The sequence below is a fragment of the Corylus avellana genome, chromosome ca10 (assembly GCF_901000735.1).
Source record: "Corylus avellana chromosome ca10, CavTom2PMs-1.0".
NCBI classification, from domain to species: domain Eukaryota; kingdom Viridiplantae; phylum Streptophyta; class Magnoliopsida; order Fagales; family Betulaceae; genus Corylus; species Corylus avellana.
The window spans coordinates 3,355,482-3,380,033 of record NC_081550.1 but is presented as its reverse complement, the minus strand read 5'-3'; the positions used below and the strand labels follow the sequence as shown (position 1 = coordinate 3,380,033).

General features: G+C 35.2%; 2 protein-coding genes across 3 annotated transcripts; both read left to right on the top strand.

The window, feature by feature from the left end:
* The first annotated feature begins 537 nt into the window (after positions 1-537).
* On the top strand, positions 538-19,354 carry LOC132163212 (rho GTPase-activating protein 7). Of its 2 annotated transcripts, none has more exons than XM_059573418.1 (22): positions 538-1,119; positions 3,373-3,409; positions 4,869-4,945; positions 5,179-5,249; positions 5,327-5,405; positions 5,684-5,828; positions 6,001-6,120; positions 7,471-7,548; positions 7,724-7,779; positions 7,868-7,937; positions 9,065-9,152; positions 9,455-9,698; positions 10,203-10,424; positions 11,217-11,573; positions 12,225-12,274; positions 14,859-14,919; positions 15,002-15,085; positions 16,466-16,579; positions 16,672-16,841; positions 17,725-17,794; positions 18,351-18,557; positions 18,859-19,354. In XM_059573418.1, the coding sequence occupies exons 1-22, from the start codon at positions 1,066-1,068 to the stop codon at positions 19,039-19,041; spliced, it is 2,637 nt and encodes an 878-aa protein (XP_059429401.1). In that variant the 5' UTR covers positions 538-1,065; the 3' UTR covers positions 19,042-19,354. The 2 variants fall into 2 exon arrangements, with proteins under 2 accessions (XP_059429401.1, XP_059429402.1); XM_059573419.1 differs by having other exon boundaries at positions 539-1,119; positions 11,220-11,573.
* A 1,267-nt stretch (positions 19,355-20,621) lies between these two features.
* LOC132164158 (uncharacterized) lies at positions 20,622-22,639 on the top strand. The gene is made up of 3 exons (XM_059574594.1): positions 20,622-20,729; positions 21,258-21,920; positions 22,166-22,639. The coding sequence occupies exons 2-3, from the start codon at positions 21,326-21,328 to the stop codon at positions 22,288-22,290; spliced, it is 720 nt and encodes a 239-aa protein (XP_059430577.1). The 5' UTR covers positions 20,622-20,729; positions 21,258-21,325; the 3' UTR covers positions 22,291-22,639.
* The last annotated feature ends 1,913 nt before the right edge of the window (positions 22,640-24,552 follow it).

Below are 24,552 nucleotides of genomic sequence, written 5' to 3'. Positions count from 1 at the left end.
TTTAAATGTATCTACTTCTTATGTGAATGGAAAAGCTTCAGTCTAAACTAAAAATAAAAATAAATATTTAATGGATATGATTTCATTAGATTTATGTTTAATTTGAAATTTTGAAATGACGTAGTTTTAGAAACTTCGAGAAGAGCCCGATAAGACTACATTTTTGTTTATCTTTTGAATAGCTTGACGAAAACATTGTATTAAACGGTCTATTTATAGAGGAAAAAATATTTTTTATATATATTCTAAAATAGAAATCATGAATCATACAAATTCTCATTCTAATATAAGAATTAGGAAACGTTACTAATTTCCGGAAAAAAATGGATAAATACTACGATATAGGTGTTGTTTTCGTCTGGTAACTCTTTTGGTGGAACCGGAATTTAGTCTCTCAATCTTTGACTTGTTGCAGACGTGGCTGATTTCCATTGGCGGTTTAGTAAACTTGGACCAAGGCTTGACCGAACTTGACCGTAGAGGACCCGACCTCTTCTGGCTCTTCTCAGTCTCACCTCTTCCTCTGGCAATGGCCTATTAGCCAAAAGTAGGTGAAAAGCAAAACTCCCCAGATCACCAAAATTACTCGGCCACAACCACTCTTGCCCTTGCTCCACCTAATCCGGTTACAATCTCAGATAATTGAAAATCCATGTGCGTCTGAAAGAGAGAGAGAGAGAGAGAGAGACAGTGCTTGTACTTGCTTCTACTTCTTCTTTCTTCCTGGGAAAGCAAGTGAGAGAGCAAATTTAAAATTACAGAGAGAATTTATATTTTACACTAGAGAGAGAGAGAGAGAGAGAGAGAGAGGCTGCGGTTGGCGCTTCTTCATCATCTGGCCAATCGAAACCCTAGGCTTCGAAGCTCTCAGCTAACTCACTGCGGCTTTCAGATCCCGGCGATTCTGCGCCCGAGTTGACCTGCCGATCTGCGCGTCCGTGCCGGCTTGAGGCAATGAGGGACTCGGGACGGCTTGCTGGGTTGAAATGCTGAGCATTTCCGGTGGAGATTTCGCTTGGATTGAGCTCGCTTTTGATGCCGTAGCTTCGGCGCTAATCGGAGAAAATGTCGGCTCCTATAGCGGCTTTCGAGCGCCCCCGGGCTGGGGCTTCGAATACGGTATGGCTTCTGAGAAGATGGATAGAGTTGGAGGCTTAAATTTTATGCTTTTTATTTTTCTTTGTTTAAATTTTTATGTCTTAGGCAGTGGAAAATCCGATATTTGTAGTAATCTGTTTTACTTTCCTTGTAATTCATTTAGTTAAATTGGCCATTTTCTGTGAAAAAATGTAAGAGAAGAAAGTAATTGAAGTCTGAACTGGGACTATTGAATTAAATTAAATGATTATGTCCGGCTTGGTTCAAGTGGAGGTTTCATTGATTCATGGGATCCGAGGTAATGGAAAATTTAAGAAAAATCGAAGAGGCAGTGAAACTACTTTGGGTAATATATTCTTGCAACCGATCAGAGTTCATATTGTTTTTACATTGTTTTCTTTCCTTCCGGTGTTTTTCATTGATCTTTTTTGGTATAAGTGTTGCTGTAGGTTCTTTTGGATTGTGTTGTTATTAGCCGATTGTTCTAGGACTAATGTCTATTAGATGACTCCCGGGTGTTACTATGTTGGTGTGGAGAGTTTTTAGGAATTAATTTTCAGTTTATCTTAATCACAAGATCTTGAAATTGAAATGTTGGGATTTGGGTTATTGGGAAAGTCAAATATTCGAAATGAGCAGTTAAATGAAGGTAGTTGTAGGCTTTTGATAAAGAACTGGAATTTAATGGCAACATTATATCAGTATAATATAACCAAAACCCAAAAGGTTGTGTTTTTTCGCGAATGAAAGGTACCTTAATTCTGTCTAGTTGCTGAAATCAAATTTCTGGTGCTCATTTATTGAAATCAACTAACACAATTTTCTAATACCTTTCATTTGGAATTGTGTTACTATTAGCTGAAGTTTATCTTAATTCTATTACTTTTTTTTTTTTTTTTTTTGAATTTTAATTTTTCAATTTCTTACTTGGTGTTAATTTAGAGATGTGCCATTAAGAATTGGCATTCCTTGGAGTTTTCCCAACATATTGAGATCCCAATTTTATTTATTTTTTATTTTTCTCTTTCTTGAGATTGTCAGAATTTGTTGGGATTTAGTTCCAGATTATAACCTTCCCAAAACAGCATATAATTCCAAAGTTCAAATGAAGCGAAATTCTGTCTTTTTCTTTCTTCATTTTTTTTAGCAGAAGATTTTTGTCCCAAGAACTTATTTTTGTCTTTTTGCCCCCAATATTGGAGACCATTTGTGCATGGGTCATACAATGAGAGGTAACCCTCTCTCATCTCTTAGAAACACCCCCATCCCTAGTGAAGGTAAAATTAGTTCTCCGTTCTCCCTGTGTACTAGGGTTGCACCCTTTTATTTATGATAATGAAAATACTTATATATAAAAAAGAAAGTAATTTAGGCTCCATTTGTGAATGTCTTTTGGAGGATGCTTTTTGTTTTCGGTTTGAAGAAGTGTTATAATGTGACATAAATGTAAAAATAGTTTTGAGTGTTTTGTATTTTGCATTGTTTGTTAATGTTTTTGTTTTGAAAACATAAAACAAAAGGGAGAAGGAAAATGGTTTAACAAATGGAGCCTTAACTTCTGTACTTTTAAAACCTACTTATTATCCTTGTCTTTCAATTGTGATCACAAGGGTTCTGTGCAGTTTGGCATGTCTTTCAGTGACTTGGAAAAGCACTATTTTCAATTGGAATTTGGAAAATAGAAGTAATGAAGATTTAAAGAGGATTCCAGGGACTGCAAATTAGACTTTGTTGGACGATAAAAATATATTTGGTTCTTTTTCGTCTTTCTATTATTGTTTCTTCTGCTATATACCAATGGGTGCTATGCTAACCTTGGAGTATTTAAAACCTCACTCATTTCGGCCATTTTTAATGCACTTAGAACCAAGTTTAAGCTCTTAAACTGTTTGATATATGCTTGTAGAGTGTTACTATGTCCTAGACCACATGCTACCATTAACTAGCCTTTCCAAGCTCAATTGTTTGGTATAGGTAGTGGGAAGTCTTGTGGAAAAGAACTATATTTTATGTAAAGTTATTCTTTTTGCCTTTTTAAACAATGATTGATTTGATAGTTTTCCAAAATCATTCTAGCTTAATTTTAAATCATTTGGATTTTATTGGTTGGTTTAGTCATGCTTGTGCTATTTTCTTCGACTAATGAACTTCTAACATACTTTCTAATCACGTATATGCTTTTCCATCCTTCTCTTAATGTTAAACTTAGTTTCACTTAGCACTAGGCAGGTGGTAATAGTTCATGGTTTCTAACACGTGCGATTACTTTGACAGGTTTTCAAGAGTGGCCCGCTTTTCATATCTTCAAAAGGTTGGTTATGAAATTCGTTTTACTTTTTTCTTTCATTAATTCTCTTTGCTCAGATTCTCCAACAATCTTATCTATTGTGATTTTTATCATATATACATTTGGGCATGTGGCTTTTGTGTGACTACATTGTTTTTAGGGTAAATTATACTTTGCTTCCCCAAACTACTTCCCCATTTATACTTATACCTCTAAATTATGCCTCACTACAACTTGGATTGATAAACTATCAATTGTTTTTGGTCACCACCTGTGTCAGATATGACGGTTAGTGTGGATGGAAAATGTTACACGTGAGTAGCACGCATGGGACTAATTTTCCCTTGAAGTGTGTGGAAACGCACTACTTTAGTAACAATGATAAAAAAAGAAGAAGCTAAAGTCTTTGTTCTGTTAGGGGGTGGCCGCGCAGCCACACTTCAATACATCCTGACTCAGGCGACCAGGGTAAAAAAATTACCTTTGCTAGGCCCGATATGCTGAAACAACCTGGACAACTCTCTGACCTGCATACTTTTCCTTCACTGTTGATTTATGGGGGCCAGTGCACTATCACTAGCTCCTTGTTGGCAACGTCTGATGAAGGGGGGAGAGGTAGGTGTTGCGGAGGAGCAGCCGTGAGCTTCTCCTTGCCCGGGATCGTATATATGAAGGAAATTTTGTATTATATTTTGTAAGATGGATTGGCGTGCAAGTTTATTATGGGCTCGTATTGCTTTCTTTGTCTTTTCCTGCTCTTTCTTTTCTTCTTCTTTATATACCTTCTCAAATTTACCAAAGAGTTGGTATCAAATCCTACTTGCGTAGAGGTCTGGGGTTTAATCCTCCTTGAACAATTTGTCTATTTTGGCCGTTTGTATGCTTTTGTTCATCTTATAAACTCATATTAGATTGTTTAAGATTTGAGTTAATTTATCTAATTAACTCAAATAGTAAAATCTTAACAATAATTATTCAACTAATACTTAGTAAGGATTTACGAAAAAAATAAAACAATCACAATATTAATTTTAGATATGCAATGAATAAGTTAATTGAGTAGCTCGTGAACAAGTTTGTGTTTGTTCAGAAAATAAATAGACTCGAGTTCGAAAAAAATTAAACGAATTGAGCTTGAACATTCAATATTCGTCTGTTCTCTTGTATACTTCCTGTGTACATGGGTGACACCCCTCTGTGTGTTGTTTGAATATACATTATTTATATATTAAAAAAATACTTGGCTTGATTACAGTCTTAACCCTATTCATAAAAAAATGTTATCCTTATGCAACCCAATATGATCCATCCATTAGCTCCATCTTCTTATAAAGTAATGCATGTAATGGATTCTTCTTTGTTGCACCGGGAGTTTCCCCTTGTACGGAGCTCTCTTTATAGAATGTTGTATGACATATTATATTCCTTTGGCATAAAATTCATTTTAATATTGAATATGTTAGCATCTGTTGAAATTCTGCAGGAATTGGCTGGAAATCTTGGAAGAAGCGTTGGTTTATCCTCACACGCACTTCTTTAGTCTTCTTCAAAAATGATCCTGTTAGTAGCGAACATTTTTTTTGTCATTTCCTTTGGATATGTTCATATGGTTTATTTACTTTCGGATTTTAATTTTAGTTCTTTCTCACTGTTCCATTTGTGTTAAAGTGGTGTTTCCAACTTTGTCAGTAAAATATTAGCAAGAAAGTAAATCAGCTCTACCATATTAATCGATTTGAGTAATAAAATTAATTAAAACATATACATTTTTTTTTCCCTTTTTTATCATGTAGAGTGCACTTCCACAAAGGGGTGGTGAAGTGAACTTGACATTGGGAGGCATTGACTTGAACAATTCTGGGAGGTATGCATGGTCACTACTACAATTTCTTTGTAGTATTCTCAACCACTGGCTTATAGCTGTAACTCTTTATCTTGCAGTGTTGTGGTTAGAGAAGATAAAAAGCTGTTGACCGTATTGTTTCCAGATGGACGTGATGGCAGAGCGTTCACACTTAAGGTGCTTCATTTAGTAGTTTATTATCACTAGCAATTTCTTCCATAGTGGTTCCTAAGGGGTAGCTCAATCGACTAGGGATCACGCCTTATGAAATGGTGGTCGCTAGTTTGAATCTCCCCTTCGCCTTTCCCTTGTGACAAAAAATTGCTTATAAAAAAAAAATGCAATTTCTTCTATAATCACAGTAAATAATTTGTGTATCACTGTTTCTCATGTTCCTGTAAAAATGACTTTAATGCCCTTTTGTTTTTTTGTGTGTTTTTCTCTTTGGATGCCAGGCTGAGACATCTGAGGATTTGTTCGAGTGGAAGACGGCCCTAGAACATGCCCTTGCACAAGCACCAAGTGCTGCCCTTGTTATGGGACACAATGGGATTTTTCGAAATGACACAAATGATTCAATTGACGGGTCTTTCCATCAATGTTTGTGCTTCTTTATTATTACATCTTAACATTTTGGTTAAAGATCTTCATTCTAAAAGTAGTTGATCTGTTAGTTAATGTGTGTGCATTGGCATGTGCATATGTTCACATCTATAATTATATTTGGGTATATGTGTACTTTAGTAACACATGATTTTGGGATATCATGCAGGGAGGGATAAGCGTCCAGTTAAGTCCTTGGTTGTTGGAAGACCAATTTTGCTTGCACTAGAAGATATTGACGGAGGTCCATCCTTTCTTGAGAAAGCTCTTCGTTTTCTTGAGAAGTTTGGTAAGTTGTGATATCAAATTTTGATTGTATGTTTCTTTAAAGTGCTTTGCACCCTATGGTTTTGTTTTGTTTTATTTTTATGAGAAACTTCACAAGGACCCTTGAACTACCAAGCGTTTTGAGAAGACCTCTCCAAATTTCAAAAACTCTTAATTTCATCCCTTAAACTTTCAATTTGATGCACTCTACCCTCCTCCAATTTTTTACGTTAAACTCTAATGGAAACCACAAAAAGACCAAATTACCCCTCAATTTTTGTTTTATTTATTTATTTTTTCGTTTTAAAAAATTTTTTAATTTGAAATTAAGGGTAAATTAGGGATTTTATAAAAATGTCAAGGGTATAAAAGTCATTTTCATCACTTTTAACATCCCCAATTGACAGAGGGGAGTATATTGCTTCAAATTGAAAGTTGCAGAGAGTGAAATTGGGAGTTTTTAAAATTTGAGGGGCCTTCTCAAAACGCGTATTAGTTCAAGGGTATTAAGTGAAGTTATCCCTTCTTTTTATATTGTTATTGCCCCCCCTCCCCAAAAAAAAAAAAATGTGGAACATCTTCTCTTTGTATTAATCACAAACATTTGTTTGCTTTCTCCTTTATCTTCATGTTTTATAATTATAATTGTTGAGAACATGTTATTTCTTTCATTTTTTATTATTATTTTGTTTCCTTGCATATCCATTGTCAGTGTATTTGGAAGTTGCTATACTTTTTTTGATTTGCAAGTTTCTCTCTAGAAATAAAAAATCTTTACGACCCTATTTTATTGCCAATTAATATAGCCATCTGAGTTTTCTGATGGGCTTGTACTTGGCATTCTGTTTTCTAGTTGAGTGAAAAGTTGATGATTTTGGAGCGGAATTTCCCATACCTGTACTTGCTTTTAATAGCTAACACCTGCTTAAGGACTGGCAATGGGGTGCATCAACTTGGTACCTGTCTTGTCCTAATCCCTATTTTGTCAAGTTAGGAATATTGTACCGGTGTTGAGCTTGATTTAGGTTTAGTTTGGCCACTTACCCTGTCCTTCAAGGACATTTTTCGGACGAAAAGACTTAGTTTGTAGTGAGTTATGAGTTTTTTAATTTGTAAGTTGGGTTCATACCCATCATGCCTTTATATTCAACTACATTGTACCTTTTTATAGCACATGCTATAAAAGTTTGATTATCAGTCTTTTTTTTTTTTTTTTTTAAGTAATCGAAATATTATTAAAAGCGAAAAGCACAACTCAGGGATACAGGAAGAATGCAAGAGAAATACCTAGCTAGAAGAAGCAAAAAGAACAAGAAAATCATGAAAACTAAGCAGCAAAGGAGCTTCTTATTGACTGTGTTTTTTTCAACAGGAACTAAAGTTGAAGGAATTTTGCGACAATCTGCAGATGTTGAGGAGGTAGATCGCAGGGTTCAAGAGTATGAACAAGGTATTTGGTCTACTTTTATACAGACTTTTATTGTTCTTAGTAGAGTAGGAAAACAGTATAGATATCACTCTAGTTTATTTGGATTTATTATTTGTTGTTGATTCTATGTTACTTGGTTGTACAATGCCTTTCAGACTGAGATTATCCCTTTTTCAATTTTCCTTACTGTTTTTAGGCAAGACTGAATTTGATCCTGATGAGGATGCTCATGTTGTTGGTGACTGTGTTAAGGTAATGGTTGTGACTACTTTTTGCCCTTCGAGACCAAGAAATTTAATACCTAAATTCAATATTCAGCAAAAACCTGTTTGTTCTGCAGCATGTTCTCAGGGAGCTACCCTCGTCTCCAGTTCCAGCATCCTGCTGCACTGCATTGCTGGAGGCTTACAGTAAGTTCAATTGTTATTTCTTTTCTTTATCCATTTTCCTTTTTCTATACACAAATTTATTATGGATGGTTCATAGGGTAATGAGTTTTTTATATTCTCTGTACCATTTAATTGGGAGATAGTTGCGAGAAAAACATAGTTGTCGTAATGTTAAATTTTTTATTTTTTATTTTTTTTAAAAAAAGAAAGAAAAAGAAACATAAAATGAATCAATCATTTGAAAAGGGATGATAGCTAATGATGAAACCTACAAAAGCTAAAGACTTACAGCATTGGTAGATTTAAAGGTCTGACTGTGGAGTTTTTTTTGGACTATCAACTACAGTTCTTATTTTTATTTTTTGTAGAGCCTGCATAAAAGACAGCCAAAACACATGGACAAAAATTAAGATTCGTGCTAACTACTGGCTTAGTATTTTAGAGGTAGAAACAGCCATCTTCCCCCCTTCTCGTTGGTGCTTATTAGTTATGGGAGTCTTTCTGGGGCTTGCACCTCAGTCCATTTTATGTTGAGGTTGCTATGCTGAAGGCCTTGGATCCTTCCCGTTATCCTAGTTGCTCTGTTTCATTGACTTTGAAAATGGGCATCCAGTCAGGGTTTGTGCCGACATAAATTGATCAGACTTATAATTAAAGAGACATCTTGGAACACTGACTGAACCTGATGTTTATGTCTTCGAAGCAAGTCATTCTTAGTAATTCTGTTTGTGAGGCAGCGCCATAATCATGGGGGCATAAATTTCTGTTCTGTATAAAATATTAATGCTCTTTATGTTCAGTCCAGGATATTGGAATTGATCACTTAATATATTAAAGAGTGATTGTGGATTAAGTTGAGCTATTTGGTTTAAATAATTTTTCTGTTCTCGAGTATTTTCTCATTGACCCCAAGGGGTTGTTCAATTGGTTGGGGACCATGAAGCGGAGGTCACTAATTCGAATTTCCGCTTCACCCTCCCCTTGAGGTCAGAAAAAAATTACTTATCAAAATAAATAATTTTCTTATTTTCTATTTTTTTAAAAAAAAAAAATTGGGTGCATGAAATTATCAGCTTAAATTATTTTAGTGGTTTAAGTTTGACATGTATACTTACGAGTTAATGTTACTCTGCTTTTTATTTAATAAGAAATTGATCGAAAAGAAGCTCGACTAAATGCAATGCGCTCAGCAATAATGGAGACATTTCCTGAACCAAACCGGCGTTTATTACAGAGGTAATCTCTTGTTTTCTCTCTCTTACTTGATGTGCTTTGCCCTCGTTTTCCCCATCTTTGCTTTGTCTTTAGTCCTGACCATTTATATACACCTCACTTTTTATTTTATTTTTATTTTTTAAATTAGGTGTCTTTTTTTGGTATACTTATTGTGTACTTGGATGTGCCCTTTGGTTTGAAATTCGGTTACTTATAAAAAAAACATATAATTTTTTTTTGAAATGCCTGAGTTTCTAGGTGTATCTGTCAGTTTTGCACGATGATGGAATATGTGTTTATTAAAAGTAATTGTTATTCCTCAGAATTCTGAAGATGATGCATGCTATTTCTTCTCATGCTCATGAGAACCGGATGACTCCATCTGCTGTTGCTGCTTGCATGGCACCTTTGCTCCTACGCCCTCTATTAGCTGGCGAGTGTGAGTTAGAGGATGACTTTGATATTAATGGTGATAATTCAGCCCAACTTCTTGCTGCTGCAAATGCTGCTAATAATGCTCAAGCAATTATTACAACTCTCTTGGAGGAGTATGAGAATATCTTCGATGTAAGATACTCTCCATCTAGCTGTCTTTTGATTAAAAACAAGTAATGGTTTAACTGCTTTTGTGTCATTCTGTGTTTTACCTATTTCAAAGGTAAACCTACAGTTTTCCTTATTGCAGATGATGTTACATGGACTCAGCAATGTTGCCTCAGTTATCAGCATTGCATGTATACATGTATTGGGGAATCCTTTTTTTCTTTTCTTTTTCTTTTTCCTTATTTTTCTGGATCTTTTCTGTTTTAGACAGAGAAGCAAGCTTGTCCGGAACTCTAGCTGTGTGAGTGGCGCAGAGTGCTTGTGCAACTCATACTGGTGTTATGTTGTCTCAACTTGGGTACCTTGAGCTAGACTGCTGAGTCCATGTAACACAGGCTAGGATGAAGTCTTGATTCTGATTTTAGCATTCAAAATTATGTCGACTTTGTCATTAATGGATACTTAAGCAGGTGGTTTATTTTACTATAATTAAAGGTAATGCTGAGCTCTCGTCATCTGTTGTTTCAGGATGAAAATCTTAATAGATGCTCCATTTCAGCTGATTCTCGGATTGAAAACAGTGGGACTGAAGATTCAACTGATGATGAAAATCTAGATATGAAAGAAAATGGTTACCATGATGCTCAGAATGAAGTTGATCCAGAAACAGATGATGATCCTGAACGTGTACACAGTGGAAAATTGAGTGAAAGTAGTGGTTATGCTGGTAGTGATCTTTATGATTACAAGGTTCTCTCTCTCTCTCTACACATATATGTATGCACAACCACACAGATGCACATATGCTTAATTATGTTTATGCATATGGATATGTTTGTATGTGTATATGTATTTCTATCTATGGATAGACATCTATTAGCCAAAATATGTTTTGATTTGCGATCTTGTTGTTCTGTTTCTTCTTCAATAGTCTTACCCTCACTGCTCAAAGTTTAAGATAGAATTACACTCCATATGCTGGATTACATTTTCTCATGCTGCATGGTGTGTTAGAAATGTTATCTTGTGCCACCTGATGTAATGTTGATGGTCTTTGTCTAAATTAGCTATCTTGTTTGAAACTGGCAAACCTTAGATGTCAGCTACTTCTTAAGTTCCCTCCAGAAGATGAAAAGCTTGAACTCTAACTAGTTTTTTACTTTCGGTAGAAGTCTCCTATGAGATATTAGTGGGAAATGGTGGGAATTGTAATACTCGGCTCCCAGAGTTTGTATATGGATGAAATCATTGAAAGTTGGATTATCCTATTTAAGTAAAAAACAAAGTTCTACCTCCTTGTTGAATGTGCTTGGAAAAGAAATGAAATCCCAATATTCTTGACAATTGATTTAGCTTTGTGCTAAGTTACATTTTTGACGTTTGGCAGCATTCGTGTGGCAGTTATATGGTGTAAACTAGTCATAACACACACACGATTTTGTTGATTCTAGTACATGCGCGTGAACATATGCATACACATGTAGAATTTTGTTGATTATTGTAGATCATTTCTTGACATTTTATTTCATTTTGTACACTTAGCAGGCATTTGGGGCTGATGATTCAGACAATGGATCGCCCGGTAAAAAGAATCATGCTTCAGTTGAGAGTTCAAATTTAGGTGTTGATCATCAACAAATGGGGGATCCCAATGGTGAACTGTCTAAGGAACGAGGCAGGCAGAAGAAAGTCGATGACAATTCAATTAATGAGATGGATGCTCCAAGTGTATCACCTACTGGCGAGTCTTACCGATCAGTAGGGGAGATTCTGTCATCAATGGATCCAGCACATCCTTTGACCATGCCTGGATTTGAAACAGGTGCTGGAAAGCCAACGAGTAAAGCTACAGGATCCAACATTACTTCAAAGCGTTCAACATTTTGGGGAAGAAGCAATGTGAGTTGTCATGTGTTGATGCTTCTTTAATTTTACTTTGCAACTGTCAGGAACTCTCAATTCACAAGCAGCAGGTGATATGATATGTTACTTAAAGAAAGGTGGTTTTGAGGTTCTTCAAGATGTAGTCAACTTAATTCACATGAGTCTCTAAATATATTTTCCTTTTATGAAAGAAGAAAAAATTATTCAAAGACTTCTATTGAACTGTAAATGGTGTTCAAGCCTCATAATTTCTTTCATTTCTTGCTTTTTTACAGCTATTGCTGCTACTACTAACATTCTTTCTCTCTTGTTTTCATCACTGCCACCACTACTGCTGCTGCCTTTTATGCTGCTATTCCTACTGCTATGTTGTACTGCTACTAGTATCAAAAATGTTTGATGAGAATTGTTATAAAGATTTTGAGCTTTGTTCAAGATTTCATGGAGTGTGTGCGTCACAGTGCTGTCTGACATATTATTACACACAATGTCCTTACAAGTAACCTAGTTAAATTTTGATGATCTAGTACTTGGGTGGATAGGCACATGCTTTGTTTTGACGGAGGCAAGAAACAAGCAGTAGATGTTCTATTCTACTTTCTACAGTTTTTTATCTTCAAGTTCAATGTTAGGCATTTGAATATCTTTATTTGTTTTTTTATACAGGCCAGAAAGACACCCTCAATGGAATCAGTTGATTCTTCCGGAGAAGAAGAGTAAGATACTCATTATATGCATTAACACATTGCTTAATAGTACATGTTCTTAGCAGTGTTAGCATCTCTGATTTGGCTCTGAAAAGTCTCATAATCCACGGTGGTCAATGTATAGTTTCTTTTCTATTCATAAAAATAAAAAATAAAAAAAATAAAAAAATAAAAAATCTTAGTTTCTTTTGAAGTTCATTGGATAAACTTGAAAAGGCTTGTATTTTAAAATGTTCTATGGTATAAGGCGAATGTTTTCCTAAAATTTACAATGACAAAAATCTTAACATAAAATCCAATGTGAACAAAGAAGCCTCACCAAATCTAGCATTGTAGTTCATGTATCTAAGCAAGCCATGTAACTTTAACATGAATAACGGGCATCTACAAGTTTTATGTGAAACAAAAAAAATCCTATCTGTTAGGATTTAAAAACTCCTGATCTTGCAAAGTTTGGCCTGAATATTTTAATGTCTTTTCTAGCTTTTCCAGACTTCAGTTTGGTAGCTCAAATTTCTCAAAATGAATGTGCCAAATTTACTTTTGAGGGCCTGGAAGAGAGTTCTTTTCGAAGAAAGGGATCGAGACTGGTGCTTAAATTTTATTTTTTTATTGTTTTGATTTACAAAAAACGGAGTTTCACATTAGTATTTATCACCTGAAATGTGTGTAGGGTCATTTGCTACTTTTATGCGTCACCTCCTTTTGATTTATTTTGTAAGCCAATGTTTATTCGAAATATAATTGCATTGTTTTTTATTTGAGGCTAAAAGTTAATAAGCTAACCGGTCATACTTATATGTGTGGTGGGATTAGTATATATCTGGCTTTATCTGGTGGTATGCATCTTCATTTAATGCTGAAATTACATGTACTGATGCCTACATTGGTTTTGGTCTGGTTGGGTCATTTCTATGTTTCTGGAGATAAGCATGTATGAGATCCACGGAAAGCATGAAATCTGTAGAGACTAGGTATATTTGGTTTAGAATTTTTCAGCTCAAGTTACATTAGTTCCAAACTGGAAAAAAAATGGTAGCACTCTGGAGTGGTTGATACGCTTGGTCAATTTTTTTTTCCAGATCTAGATCAAGGTATATTTTGATTTGTCAGGTGATATGGAGAAATGCAGATTGAAGAAATGATTGATATGGGTTTATTTGGAATTTTGCATCCAAATTTTAAAACAATTATTCACAAGCATTTTTGTATGTTGGGAAAAAAGAAAAAAGATTCTAGTAAAGGCATTGACTAGCCTTGTTTTGCCACCCAGGTACTAACCATAAACAACGCAACCTAGATTCTCAGCAGGTGCCATATTAATTGACTGCTGAAACCCCTCTGATATTGAGACAATAGTTGTGCAGAAGCCTTAATAAATGTGTCAATTTGAAGTTGGGTGGTCTTGCTATGAGAAGTCTTAATCAAATCAATTGTGTGTGTACGGGGGTATGTGATTAAAGGGGAACTTACTTGAGTGGATAACATCTGATATTAAGACTTAACTTCAAACGATTTCCTTTTAGAAGGAATCCAGCAAATTTTATCCTCACTTCTTTGCGTTACTCTCTGAGAATACAGCAACTCATAGAACACATAGTCCACTTCCACCTTCCGATCATGCACTGGTCTTGTAAAGTAAATATTCCAATGAATGTTTTCATTCAATATATTGTAAGAGAAACGTAGACAATCTTTGGCTTCTAGTTTCAGTTTTGGCATCCTTAAAAACGAGTTAGTTACGCATTTACCAGGATTTTAACTTAAGGCTAGAGATCCATAGATACTGCAGCCTTTTGCCGACTGGAAAATTTGATTCTTTAGTGCCATAATTTGTCTTTGTTCTTTATACTTGAACTTCCCTTCTACCATTCAGTTGTTTCTTGTTTTGGGAAGCTCTCCTCGTCCTTTTTCTGTCTTCCCCTTTTTGCATTGATTTGTTTGTTTGATATCACAAACTGTTGAAGGACAAAATTGTGAGATTTCAATCAGATAGTCACTTTAATTGCTAAATCGTATTTTGTGGGATGGCTTAATGGTCAAATATCATTGGCCTTTTTGACGTCGTTGTTTTATTGTAATAAAAATCTTATTTTTATTAATTAATTAATTGTAAATGAGGTGGACTCTTTGTCGATTACATTATACAAAGAATGAATGAGAATTGGAGATGTCAAACAAATGGAGAAGTCTCTTTCCACTGTTCAAGACAAATGAGCTTGCAAATGTTGTAGCATGAATTGTACGACTAATGGAGCAATTATTTTTTGAAGAATCTAATTTATCAAAAAAAAAAAATTATTTTTTGAAGAATCTGAGACTTACACCTAGTCTGGCAGTATACTACTGAAGTTATTATTATTTTTATAGAGATGACAGCTGAGACTTATTTGTCTGAGCAACAGGTCAAAATGCTCAAGCAACGATTTATAATATAAGTTCTTTTTATAACTTGAAAATTTTCTTCCGTGGACTTATTTCGATTTTTTTATTTTTAAGCTGTAGCAACTGTATAAAAAGCTCTTTGTTTAATGTGATTACTACATAGGTAATCTCGTCTGTGTAAAAAATTGATTTACTCTATTGTTTGTAGGCTTGCTATTCAGAGGCTTGAGATTGCCAAAAACGACTTGCAACACAGGATCGCAAAGGAGGTAACATTGCTTTTGCTGAAACCATTCTAGAGTAAATCATAGTGTTCGTGTTACTAACAGGATTGGCCTAAATTATTTGTAGGCTAGAGGAAATGCAATTTTACAAGCAAGCTTAGAGAGAAGGAAGCAAGCATTGCATGAACGGCGCCTGGCACTTGAACAAGATGTATTCCCTCTTACCCTATCAAATTCTGACCTAAAATTTACCTGGTGTCATGTATATGATCTTTGTTTGCATTAATAGTTCCACATATTGTATCAGCATTAGGCATTCTGATGTTGGATTTATTCATGCTCTTTTGGTACATATGCTATATGCACTGACATTCTTTTTACATATTCTAGTTATGTTCCATCTAATTAGGCCCAACATTTTTACTATTTCAAGATATGCATCTCTTTATCTATGCACCTGCACATGGCAGTTATTTTAGTGTTACTTTAGAATTAAAAGTTAATCTTGATGAAGAAAAAAAAAAGACCAAATCATACAGAAGTTCAACAAGGGACCTTTTAAATTCTCGGCTTTGGATTATATTCTTAGGTTCACTCAATTTGACATCAGCAATTTTAATTGCATGAACTTTCTAAAACTATGGAATAGGAGCAATGGCTATAAGCTTTCTAGACTTTCTAAACATGATGCACCTATGGTGGTAAGTTTACCTCATTTGATGTTCATTGGAGGATACCTCCAGTTTATAATCCCCAAAATATGTTGAGGCAAGTGCAGGTTTTATATTGCTATGTCATCTGGAACACACCATTAAGTGTCGCAATTATTGATTAGATATCAATGAAACTAGTTAGAAGAGTACTTTTTTAAGAAGCATATCTGGGAATTTCAATTGCGCTCTTATATTCATCACTGTCGGAATTGCGTTGCTTTCCTCGGCCCCTTTTCATCAATGGACTCTGGACATATACGAAGGAGTGTGGTTCATTTAATTAGCTCATAAGGGGTGCCTTGTATAACCATTCATCAATAGAAGCTGCTTCCCATGTTGGGTTAAATTGCAATCCTATAGCCACAGAAATAATATTTGATTCTAAATGTGCCATGCTTAAGACTCTAGCATACTGGCATGTTAGACACTAGAGCATTTTGCACAGTTTTTTATAATCTTACTGTTGTATTACATGTTGGATCTGAGTTTCCTGGGCAGGTACAAAACTTAAGACATTTGAGCCATCAGAAGTTTGTTTCAAACTCAATATGTGTGATTAATGAATAAATTGTTTGTTAATTCATCAGGTGTTTGGTTTTATACTTGCAATTTAAAACATCTGGTGTATCTTTCAGTTCAACCTCCCCCAGTATTCCATTCCCAGAATTTAATGGTGGGATCAATATCTGACTTATTTTGCAAGGGTGTAATATCTAAGGAAATTTATTATTATTATTATTATTATATTATTATTTGGGGTACTTTTTGGATGTTTTTGACATGTTTGAAGCCTATTTTCATGTGAAGATATCTAGAACTCTAGGTTTATTACACGATCTTCTTTCTTTGTGTCTTCTTACTTGTAAATGACTGTATAGGTTTCTAGATTGCAAGAGCAGTTGCAAGCTGAAAGAGACCTTAGAGCTGCACTGGAAGTCGGTTTGAGCATGTCTTCTGGACAGTTTTCCAGTTCACGTGGCATGGATTCTAAGGTTTGTATATGTATATTTAGGGAGTTTGCTCTTCTTTTTCTTGTTAAATGCTTGTATAACACATATTCTTATGACTTCAAACTGATGTGAAGACAAGGGCGGAACTAGAGGAGATTGCTCTTGCTGAAGCAGATGTGGCCAGGTTGAAGCAGAAAGTTGCAGAACTCCACCATCAACTAAATCAGCAGAGGCAGCATCATTATGGTTCCCTCTCTGATGCATGTGACCGTTATCAACATGGCCAAAATAATAATCCCCAACAGTGAGTTTAAGAAATCATGCTATATTTTTTTAACGATGAACTTATGGTGTCAAGTTATAAGTAGTTGCATGTGTTATTTCCTTGAGGTCAGAGGGACTGTTTCTCATGCAACAAGGCCAAGGAGAAGAGCTTTATTAGGAAATTTTCAGATTTAATTTTCAGTATCTTTAATCTTATTAGCCAAAAAGGCTGTTTTGGGAATTGAATAAATCTGGAATGAGCCAGATTCTTTAGCTTTAATTGTTGGGATTTTATGTCTTGTAATACGATTTGGGCTTTTTTGTTTGAGTTTAATTAGAGCCGAAGGTAAATTAGGAACCAAGTTGGCAAGTAGCTTGTAAAAAGCATAAGGTTTTTTTATTGTTGGTTATGAATTTATTTGGAGTTTGGTGCTCTTTGATAGCCATAAGTTTGGTTCTCAGGGAAACTCTTGTGGAAATTTATTTGGGTTATTTTCCTTCTGTGTTTTGTTTATTATAACACATCTGGTCCTATGCCATAGAGGGTCAAGACAATGCAACCTGTGTTTTATATTTGTCATTGGGTAAACTATTTCAAATGTATATAATAATAAGAACAACCCTTTTATAAATCAATATCACTCCTTATTTAACATAATGTTTGAAATTATGTAGGCTTGGACATTTATAAGTTTGAAAATTGGCAAGTTTACATGCTATTCATCAAATGGGAAGAGGTGTCAAATGTATCACATTTTTCTATGAACTTCAACATATATGTTTCTCTTTCCATTTTTGCTGAATACGGGAGTGCGTAGCAAAAACTAGGGATGTGAGTATTATTTGAGTGGAACATGGAATTTTGCATGAATTTTGTTAACTTACATCGTCTTTTACTATATAAGCATATTTAATTACTGCAGGAGATTACTACAGCAAGATTTTGATGCCACCCTTGCTTATTGTAATCATGACCGGAAACAGAGGGCCGAGGTATGTTTTATAATGTTTCAGCCATCTGTCTGTCTCAATTGATTTGAACATATTTTTTTTGTTCGGATTTCATTAAGGAAGAGATGCTAATAATTCCAATTGATCTTTGCATCATCCTTTCTTTCTTTTTTTTTTCTTTTTTTTTTTAAAAAAAATTATTTTGCTTTTTTTTCTCTCAAATTTGTTTCAAAATTATCTTTCTTCATCCTTCTATTGCATTAGTCTATTCCTTAGTTATTACAATTTGGCTTTTGTTGAGAAAAAAAAGGAGAGGAGAGGGGGGGGTAGAAAAGTTGCTTTACTTTTCATAATAGCGGAAAGAAAAGTTGCTTGTTCATCTCCATTCCTCTCATTATGATGGAAGGCTACTAGCAATAGTGATGTCCTTTCCAATCTCTATCTCAATTGCTTTTTGAATTTTAGTTGATCTTTGTTCATTTACATTTTCTCAATGTCTCTCTTTTTGGATCCTGTTTGTCCTTTTGCATCTTGTTTTTTCTCCATGTCCAAAACTCTTGTTCCAAAGAATGTAAATAAATTAATCATATTACTATAGGAGAGTTTGTTGGGCACAGACTGGAGGACTATTAAAGGACAAGTGTTAGCATCCGGCACCAGTATCAAGCAGCCATCTCGAAAGCAATTTATGGATTCAACAAGCCTGAGCGATTCTAAAAGTACCGAGGCATCCACAAGTATGTCTGTGGATGATCTTTCTGCTGTTGATTCTGCTGCGGCGCCCTCCACTTCCAGAGCAGCAGAGGCAAGATTTGCGTTCTTATTATGCTTCTCCAGCACTTCTAGAGAAAGCATTTTTTGAAAATTAAAGTTCACATTTTTTTTCATTTATTTGATTTGTTATCTAATTCTTTCTTGTGAAATCCAATTATTTGCAAATTCTTATTACAAAGACGGTGATCAATTCTTTTAATGACGTTCTGTATGTGGAAATTTTCTTCCCACTTTTTCATCTACAGTGTTTCCATATTTTCTTCAAGCATTTCCTTTATCAATATATACCTTTCAAATAATTCCTTGATATTGACCTTGTAACTTGGTTCCAGGTGGAGTTTGCAAGGCATCCATCTGCAGCATCGTCTACATTAGTAGAATTGACCACTCGTCTCGATTTCTTCAAAGAAAGGCGTTCTCAGCTCATGGAACAACTCCACAACCTTGATTTGAATTACGGCACAACATCTTCACAAGACTTCATCTACAAACCATCATCCCCACCATGGAATTGAATGACTGGACATGATGCTTCATTCAATGTGTTTGGGACGAAGTTTTGCCTGACATCTTGTTGTATATCCTTTGACACCATTTCGTGTATTTGTATCCTCTGTAGTCCAGTGTAGTTTGTTTAGTATTATCTTTTTTATATGAAGGTTTTTCTTTTCTTTTCTCCACTTTTGTTAGAGAATGTGATTGGATTTTGGATGAGGTCTTTTCCATTTGTTCTTCGGGTTCCTTCCTTTTTGTTTTTTGTTTTTGGTCATAAACAATGTAAGTATTCTGTGTCTTGTCTATAGTAGGTGGAGGTAATGTTGTCGAACATACATATTTATAGTGAACATTTTTCTTTCCTGTTTGAGAAAATTTTCTTGTACAAAGCAGTTTATATTATCACCCACTGTTACACAAAAGCCTTGGTTGAAGACAATTTTAAGAATGTCTTGAATTCTCATATTCGACCTTGACGTTTTACTTATTTATATTCTTTGGTACCTGCTAAGTTTTGTTTTTTCTGAGCATACCAATTAAGGTTTCTCACTTGCTCGTGCCCTTGTTGCCCTCTCCACCTTTCGCCTTACCTTTCACTCTATGGCCTCGAAACTGAACATTGTGATTTACAGTCTCAGAAACTGCCTAGGTCCTCACCACCTCGACCAGTGACGATGATGACAACTTCATCGTCGTAGCCCTGTCCATCAACGTGATTGCCACCACTTGTCCTAATCCCGATTTCAACCCCCCACCAAAAAACCACAAGCACGCTTAGATAAATGCTGCCATTACCGCCTCTATGCATGGACTGATGGCATCGTGAAAATGGTGCACTCTATGCTCAAAACCCCCCCTCGAGGGACCAGACCCTTTGGGGGTGCTCGAGTTGACAACATCATCGTTCATCAACATCAGTGTCCCCGTCATGGTGGCAGAGAAAGGCCTTGAAAGAGAGACTATTAACACTTGAAAAAATGTTTTAGGTCGAAACAAGCACAGTTTAACTAACAAAACCAACAAATGTGGTGCAAGTGATTATCTGTTATTTTGTTTGGTCAAAAAAGGGAGGAGGAGATTTTTTTACTCGCTTTAAAAAAGAAAAGAAAAGAAAATTGAGATATTATATAAATGTTTAAGTGGTTACCAAGTGTTGTGCAATGTTATACATTCTATATTGTAGATTTATTTGAAAGGTATTTTTGATATTTTCCTCCTTTTCTTTTTTCTTTTTTATTTCTTATTTTATATATTTTATTACCTAAGATTTTAGATGGGCTTCAGTTGACAAGGGCCCAATAAGCCTGTTAGGCCAGGCCACATCTCTAGTCCGCGGTCTCTGAGGTAAATGAGGGCAGCCATGCAAAGATAGTTGCTTCTTATTGCCCAATATCTCATTCGTCGATTTAGGGCTTTTGTTTCGAGCTCCTCCAACGGATGGACACCTCGCAGTGATGGGCGGGGTGGGCCCCTCCCCGTGGCCCACTTCTAGTTTATTTTATTTTATTTTTTGAAAAAAAAAGATATAAAGAATGGTGATGTGGCTTTCTTTAAAAAAAAAAATTAAGATAAAACGAAAAAAAAGGAGAAAATTGCGTGAGACTTCTCTCCGGAGTGAATCTCTCTCTCTCTCTGCACTTTGCCTCTCTTCTTTCGACTCATTCTTGTGGACTACTTTCACAGCCCAAAAGTCGATGAACTATAACACGTAAGTTTTCCCCAAATATGGTGATTTCCCGTTTGTGATTTGTTGTCAGTGTTTCTCTGAATCCTCCTTTTCTTATTTGTTTGTATGTTTCGCGTAATATTTCCTTACATACGATCCTTATTTATCATGTTTGGTCTGTTTGATCTCCGAGAAAATGCTGCAAAGTAAAAGAAGACAATTTTTTAGTTTCATTTTTTCTGTTGATTTAAGTTTAAAGCATGTAAAATTCATATTTGTTAGTTTTAGTTGCAATTTCCGTCCTGAACCGTGGAAAATTGAAGTTTCGAGTTCTTCATTTTTGCGCTTTTTGTCTCCGATGTTTTCTCGGCAACCAAGCACAGCTTCGAGAAACAACCTGTTCAAGAAATATATTGTCAAATACTGATGTTCGCTTAACTGTGTCTGTAATTAGGATTGGTTTTCATGGTGTGTAGTAAACCAAGAAAATATGTTGGTTTTTGCTTATTGTTGGTTTTTGCTTATTTCTTGACCCATTCTCTTGATATGGCCTTGCGATTTTGGTGGCAGGTTAACTGCATCTGTAATTGTGTGGTGGTTGGATTTTACAATTTGATGACTTGTTGAATTTCTCGAGGATGAATTTCAACTTTCCTGGTGGTCTCCCATGGCTTAGGGCCCAGCCAAACAATGATTTGTTGACAACCCTTAATTCCAGGAGCACCCTTATTGAAAAACCTAAAGAAAAAGCTTTTTTGGGTATCAAGTTGTGGGGATGGTCCCTGCTTTCATTTTTGCCATGGGCAATCAATTCTGGAGAGAAAATTGGAAGACCAGCTACTATTAATAGAGGATTAAGGAGAAGAGCGCAATCTGTTGGGGTTGTTGACAATGATGGAAAGGTTGTGCCATTGCGCTTCAAACCATATGTCTCTAAGGTTCCATGGCATACAGGCGCAAGAGCATTTCTTTCTCAGTTATTCCCACGTTATGGGCATTATTGTGGACCTAATTGGTCAAGCGGGAAAGATGGGGGGTCTCTAATTTGGGACAAGCGGCCAATTGATTGGCTGGACTTCTGCTGCTACTGCCACGATATTGGTTATGATAGTCATGATCAGGCCGAGCTGCTGAAGGCTGACTTAGCGTTTCTTGAGTGCTTGGAGAAGCCTCATATGAGTACAAAAGGAGATGCTGAGATTGCTTTTCTTTATAAGATGATGTGCATTTCAGGTATTCATTGCATCACAACCTGTTTGCATTGCCTTATGACGAAATACATGACATAGTTTTCTTCTCTTTTTCAAAACAAAAGTGTTAACGAACAACGCAAAACACTCAAAACTACTTTCATCTTTATGTTACATCAAAACACCCTCTAAAAATCATTACCAAACAGAACCCATCACTTTGCCTTTTTTGGTTTTTTTATGCTATTTATTGTTCTGATGGTTGTGTTGTGTCTCCATGAGTGGCAGGTCTCAAGAATATACTAATACCTTATAGAAGCCACCTTGTGAAGCTACAGTTTGGGCAGCCTTTGATTGATTTTGGGTGGCTAAGCAATGTGAGATGGAGAAGTTGGAAGTTTCAGAAAAATTAATTCATACTTCACATGATATTGAATTGAAGCTGATTGTCTTAAAAAAGTATTGGTCATTCTCATTTTCTAGCCCCCTATTTGTTATGAAGTTCTCGCAAATCATTGTGCTCTCTAAAATTTGAATATGTGAACCTCCTTTAGACTTTTCTTACCTCAATCCGTATATAATATATGCACTCTATGTTGAAATGTAAAGATGTGAACTCTTATATTGTATATGTGTATGTATGTGGAAAAATCGACCACTTTCTGATTGTTGTTGCCTAAAAGTTGAAGAGATTCAACGTTTAGACCTTGTTATTTATGAATTGTACCAAGCACGACATGTGTTGGAGACGAATTCTTTTCAGTCGGGGGTAATTGACATTTGACAGTGTCATAAACTATCAACTAACCAACTGTCAAGGAAGATGTATAACTGTCAAGAAAGATGCATATAGGGAGAAGTCAAGCCACTTATGTAGATAGCTATTATTTTATCATTTCACCTTTCTGTTGGATTGATATTTTATCTCTAAGCTATTATCGTTATTATTATCTCATCAAAATAAACTAAAACAGTTATTATATGGCAATGAAGAATTTGCATCTAATTTGGTTTCCCTTGGAGATGAGAGTTCTATAGACTTTGGTGAGATGCCATTGTCCATTTGCTCTGTTTCTTTCTATTATTATTCTTCTTAAAACCTGTTGCTTTTGTTCTTGGTGGCTGGTGCTGCGTCATTAATTCTCAAAATACCTGCATTGTAGCTTTCTGGTATGAACTTGCTTTGGAGCCCAACACAGACCTTAATTATTACAACAATTAAGATCTATTGAGATTGGCCAAATGAATGGCTCGATCCATTGACCAAAAATGGACCGTGTAAAATTGCGCTATTTTTAGAGGTAATCCGGAGGAGAAACTACATGAAACAACAAGCAAACTTGACAACTACAACAAAGAAGGGAGTAATGGTAGTGGTTGCCTGGCTGGACTAGAGCCACCGAAGATAAGCACCACAACAATGTCTAACAAGGGAGGTACCCGACGATAAAGACAAAGAGGACACTAGATATGGATCTAAAGATTTTCATAGACAAAAGTGAAGTACCAACTATGGAGACCAAAAGATAGGGAGTAGGTGAGCCAATAAACTACGGCCGAACTAAAAAGGGTGATGATGTTTGTTTTTTTTGGTTTTTGCCATTAGAGTTCATAAATATTCTTTTAAGATAAAGTTTTTCCTTCAAAATGGGTTAGAAGAAATTTATTTTAATTTAATCTATTAAATTAACCATTATTCATAGAACTTTTTTAAAAATGCATTTTCCAAAATACACATATTTTAAAATCATATCAATTTAATAGAATGAAAAACATATATATATATATATATATATATATATATATATATATATATATATATTAACCCACTACTTTCAACTTTTACACGCAAAAGTCAAGTCCATATTCATGATAATTTGAAATTTCCGAGTAGGTTCTTGCCCTCCTTCATTGTCAAGAGACTCTCAAATCAGAGTCTTTGTCAAAATTAAGAAAACAACCATCACTACAATCTACTGTGAATACCAAGAATAAACACAAATTCAAATGATTTTTTCCTTTTTCGTTGGGCAAGAAGAATAAGAACCTAATAAAAATACTCTTAATGGGAATGATTACAACATCCTCCTAACTAGACAATCCTAACTGTCCAACTAATAATTTTGAACGGTTCTGATCGCAGTAGCCCACGGATTACAAACAACTAGCCAATTGAGTAAGAGCCACGGTTTTCAGCGATGCATGTCTGAATCATATCGCGTGGACCCACTCAATACTCCACAACTGAGTCAGAGGAGTCCTTGATTTTTTTTTTAATTTATTTATTCAGAAGAGTACTTGAGCTGAGTAGACATAGTCTCTTGTGCGGAGCGTATGCAACAACCACCTTTTTATTTTATTTTTTATTTTTTAAGGAAATTATTATGTGAAGTAGTAAAATTACTAAAAAGTATGGGAATAGCTGTAAAGCCTCTCGGAGAATGCTGTCAAATATTAATGAAAAACAAAATTCTAGAATACTCTATATTAATTATTAAGTATGGTTTTGAATTTGATCGTGCTCTTTTAACCAAATTGATTCAGGAGTGTGTTAATTTCTTTTATGGCTCTACATTTATTAGTCCAATAAAATCTCAACACCTTTTCATAATAAGAATTGAATGAATTATATCCATTATAAAACATTAGGCTAAAGATGAATCAATCCAATTGAT

What these genes read in the sequence shown, in the direction of transcription:
- LOC132164158 (XM_059574594.1), top strand. Translation starts at nt 21,326, where the DNA reads ATGAATTTCAACTTTCCTGGTGGTCTCCCATGGCTTAGGGCCCAGCCA. An exon ending in TAAGATGATGTGCATTTCAG is followed by an intron (nt 21,921 to 22,165) that starts GTATTCATTGCA and finishes CATGAGTGGCAG; the next exon opens with GTCTCAAGAATATACTAATA.
- LOC132163212 (XM_059573418.1), top strand. Translation starts at nt 1,066, where the DNA reads ATGTCGGCTCCTATAGCGGCTTTCGAGCGCCCCCGGGCTGGGGCTTCG. An exon ending in GGGCTGGGGCTTCGAATACG is followed by an intron (nt 1,120 to 3,372) that starts GTATGGCTTCTG and finishes TTACTTTGACAG; the next exon opens with GTTTTCAAGAGTGGCCCGCT. An exon ending in TCTTCTTCAAAAATGATCCT is followed by an intron (nt 4,946 to 5,178) that starts GTTAGTAGCGAA and finishes TTTATCATGTAG; the next exon opens with AGTGCACTTCCACAAAGGGG.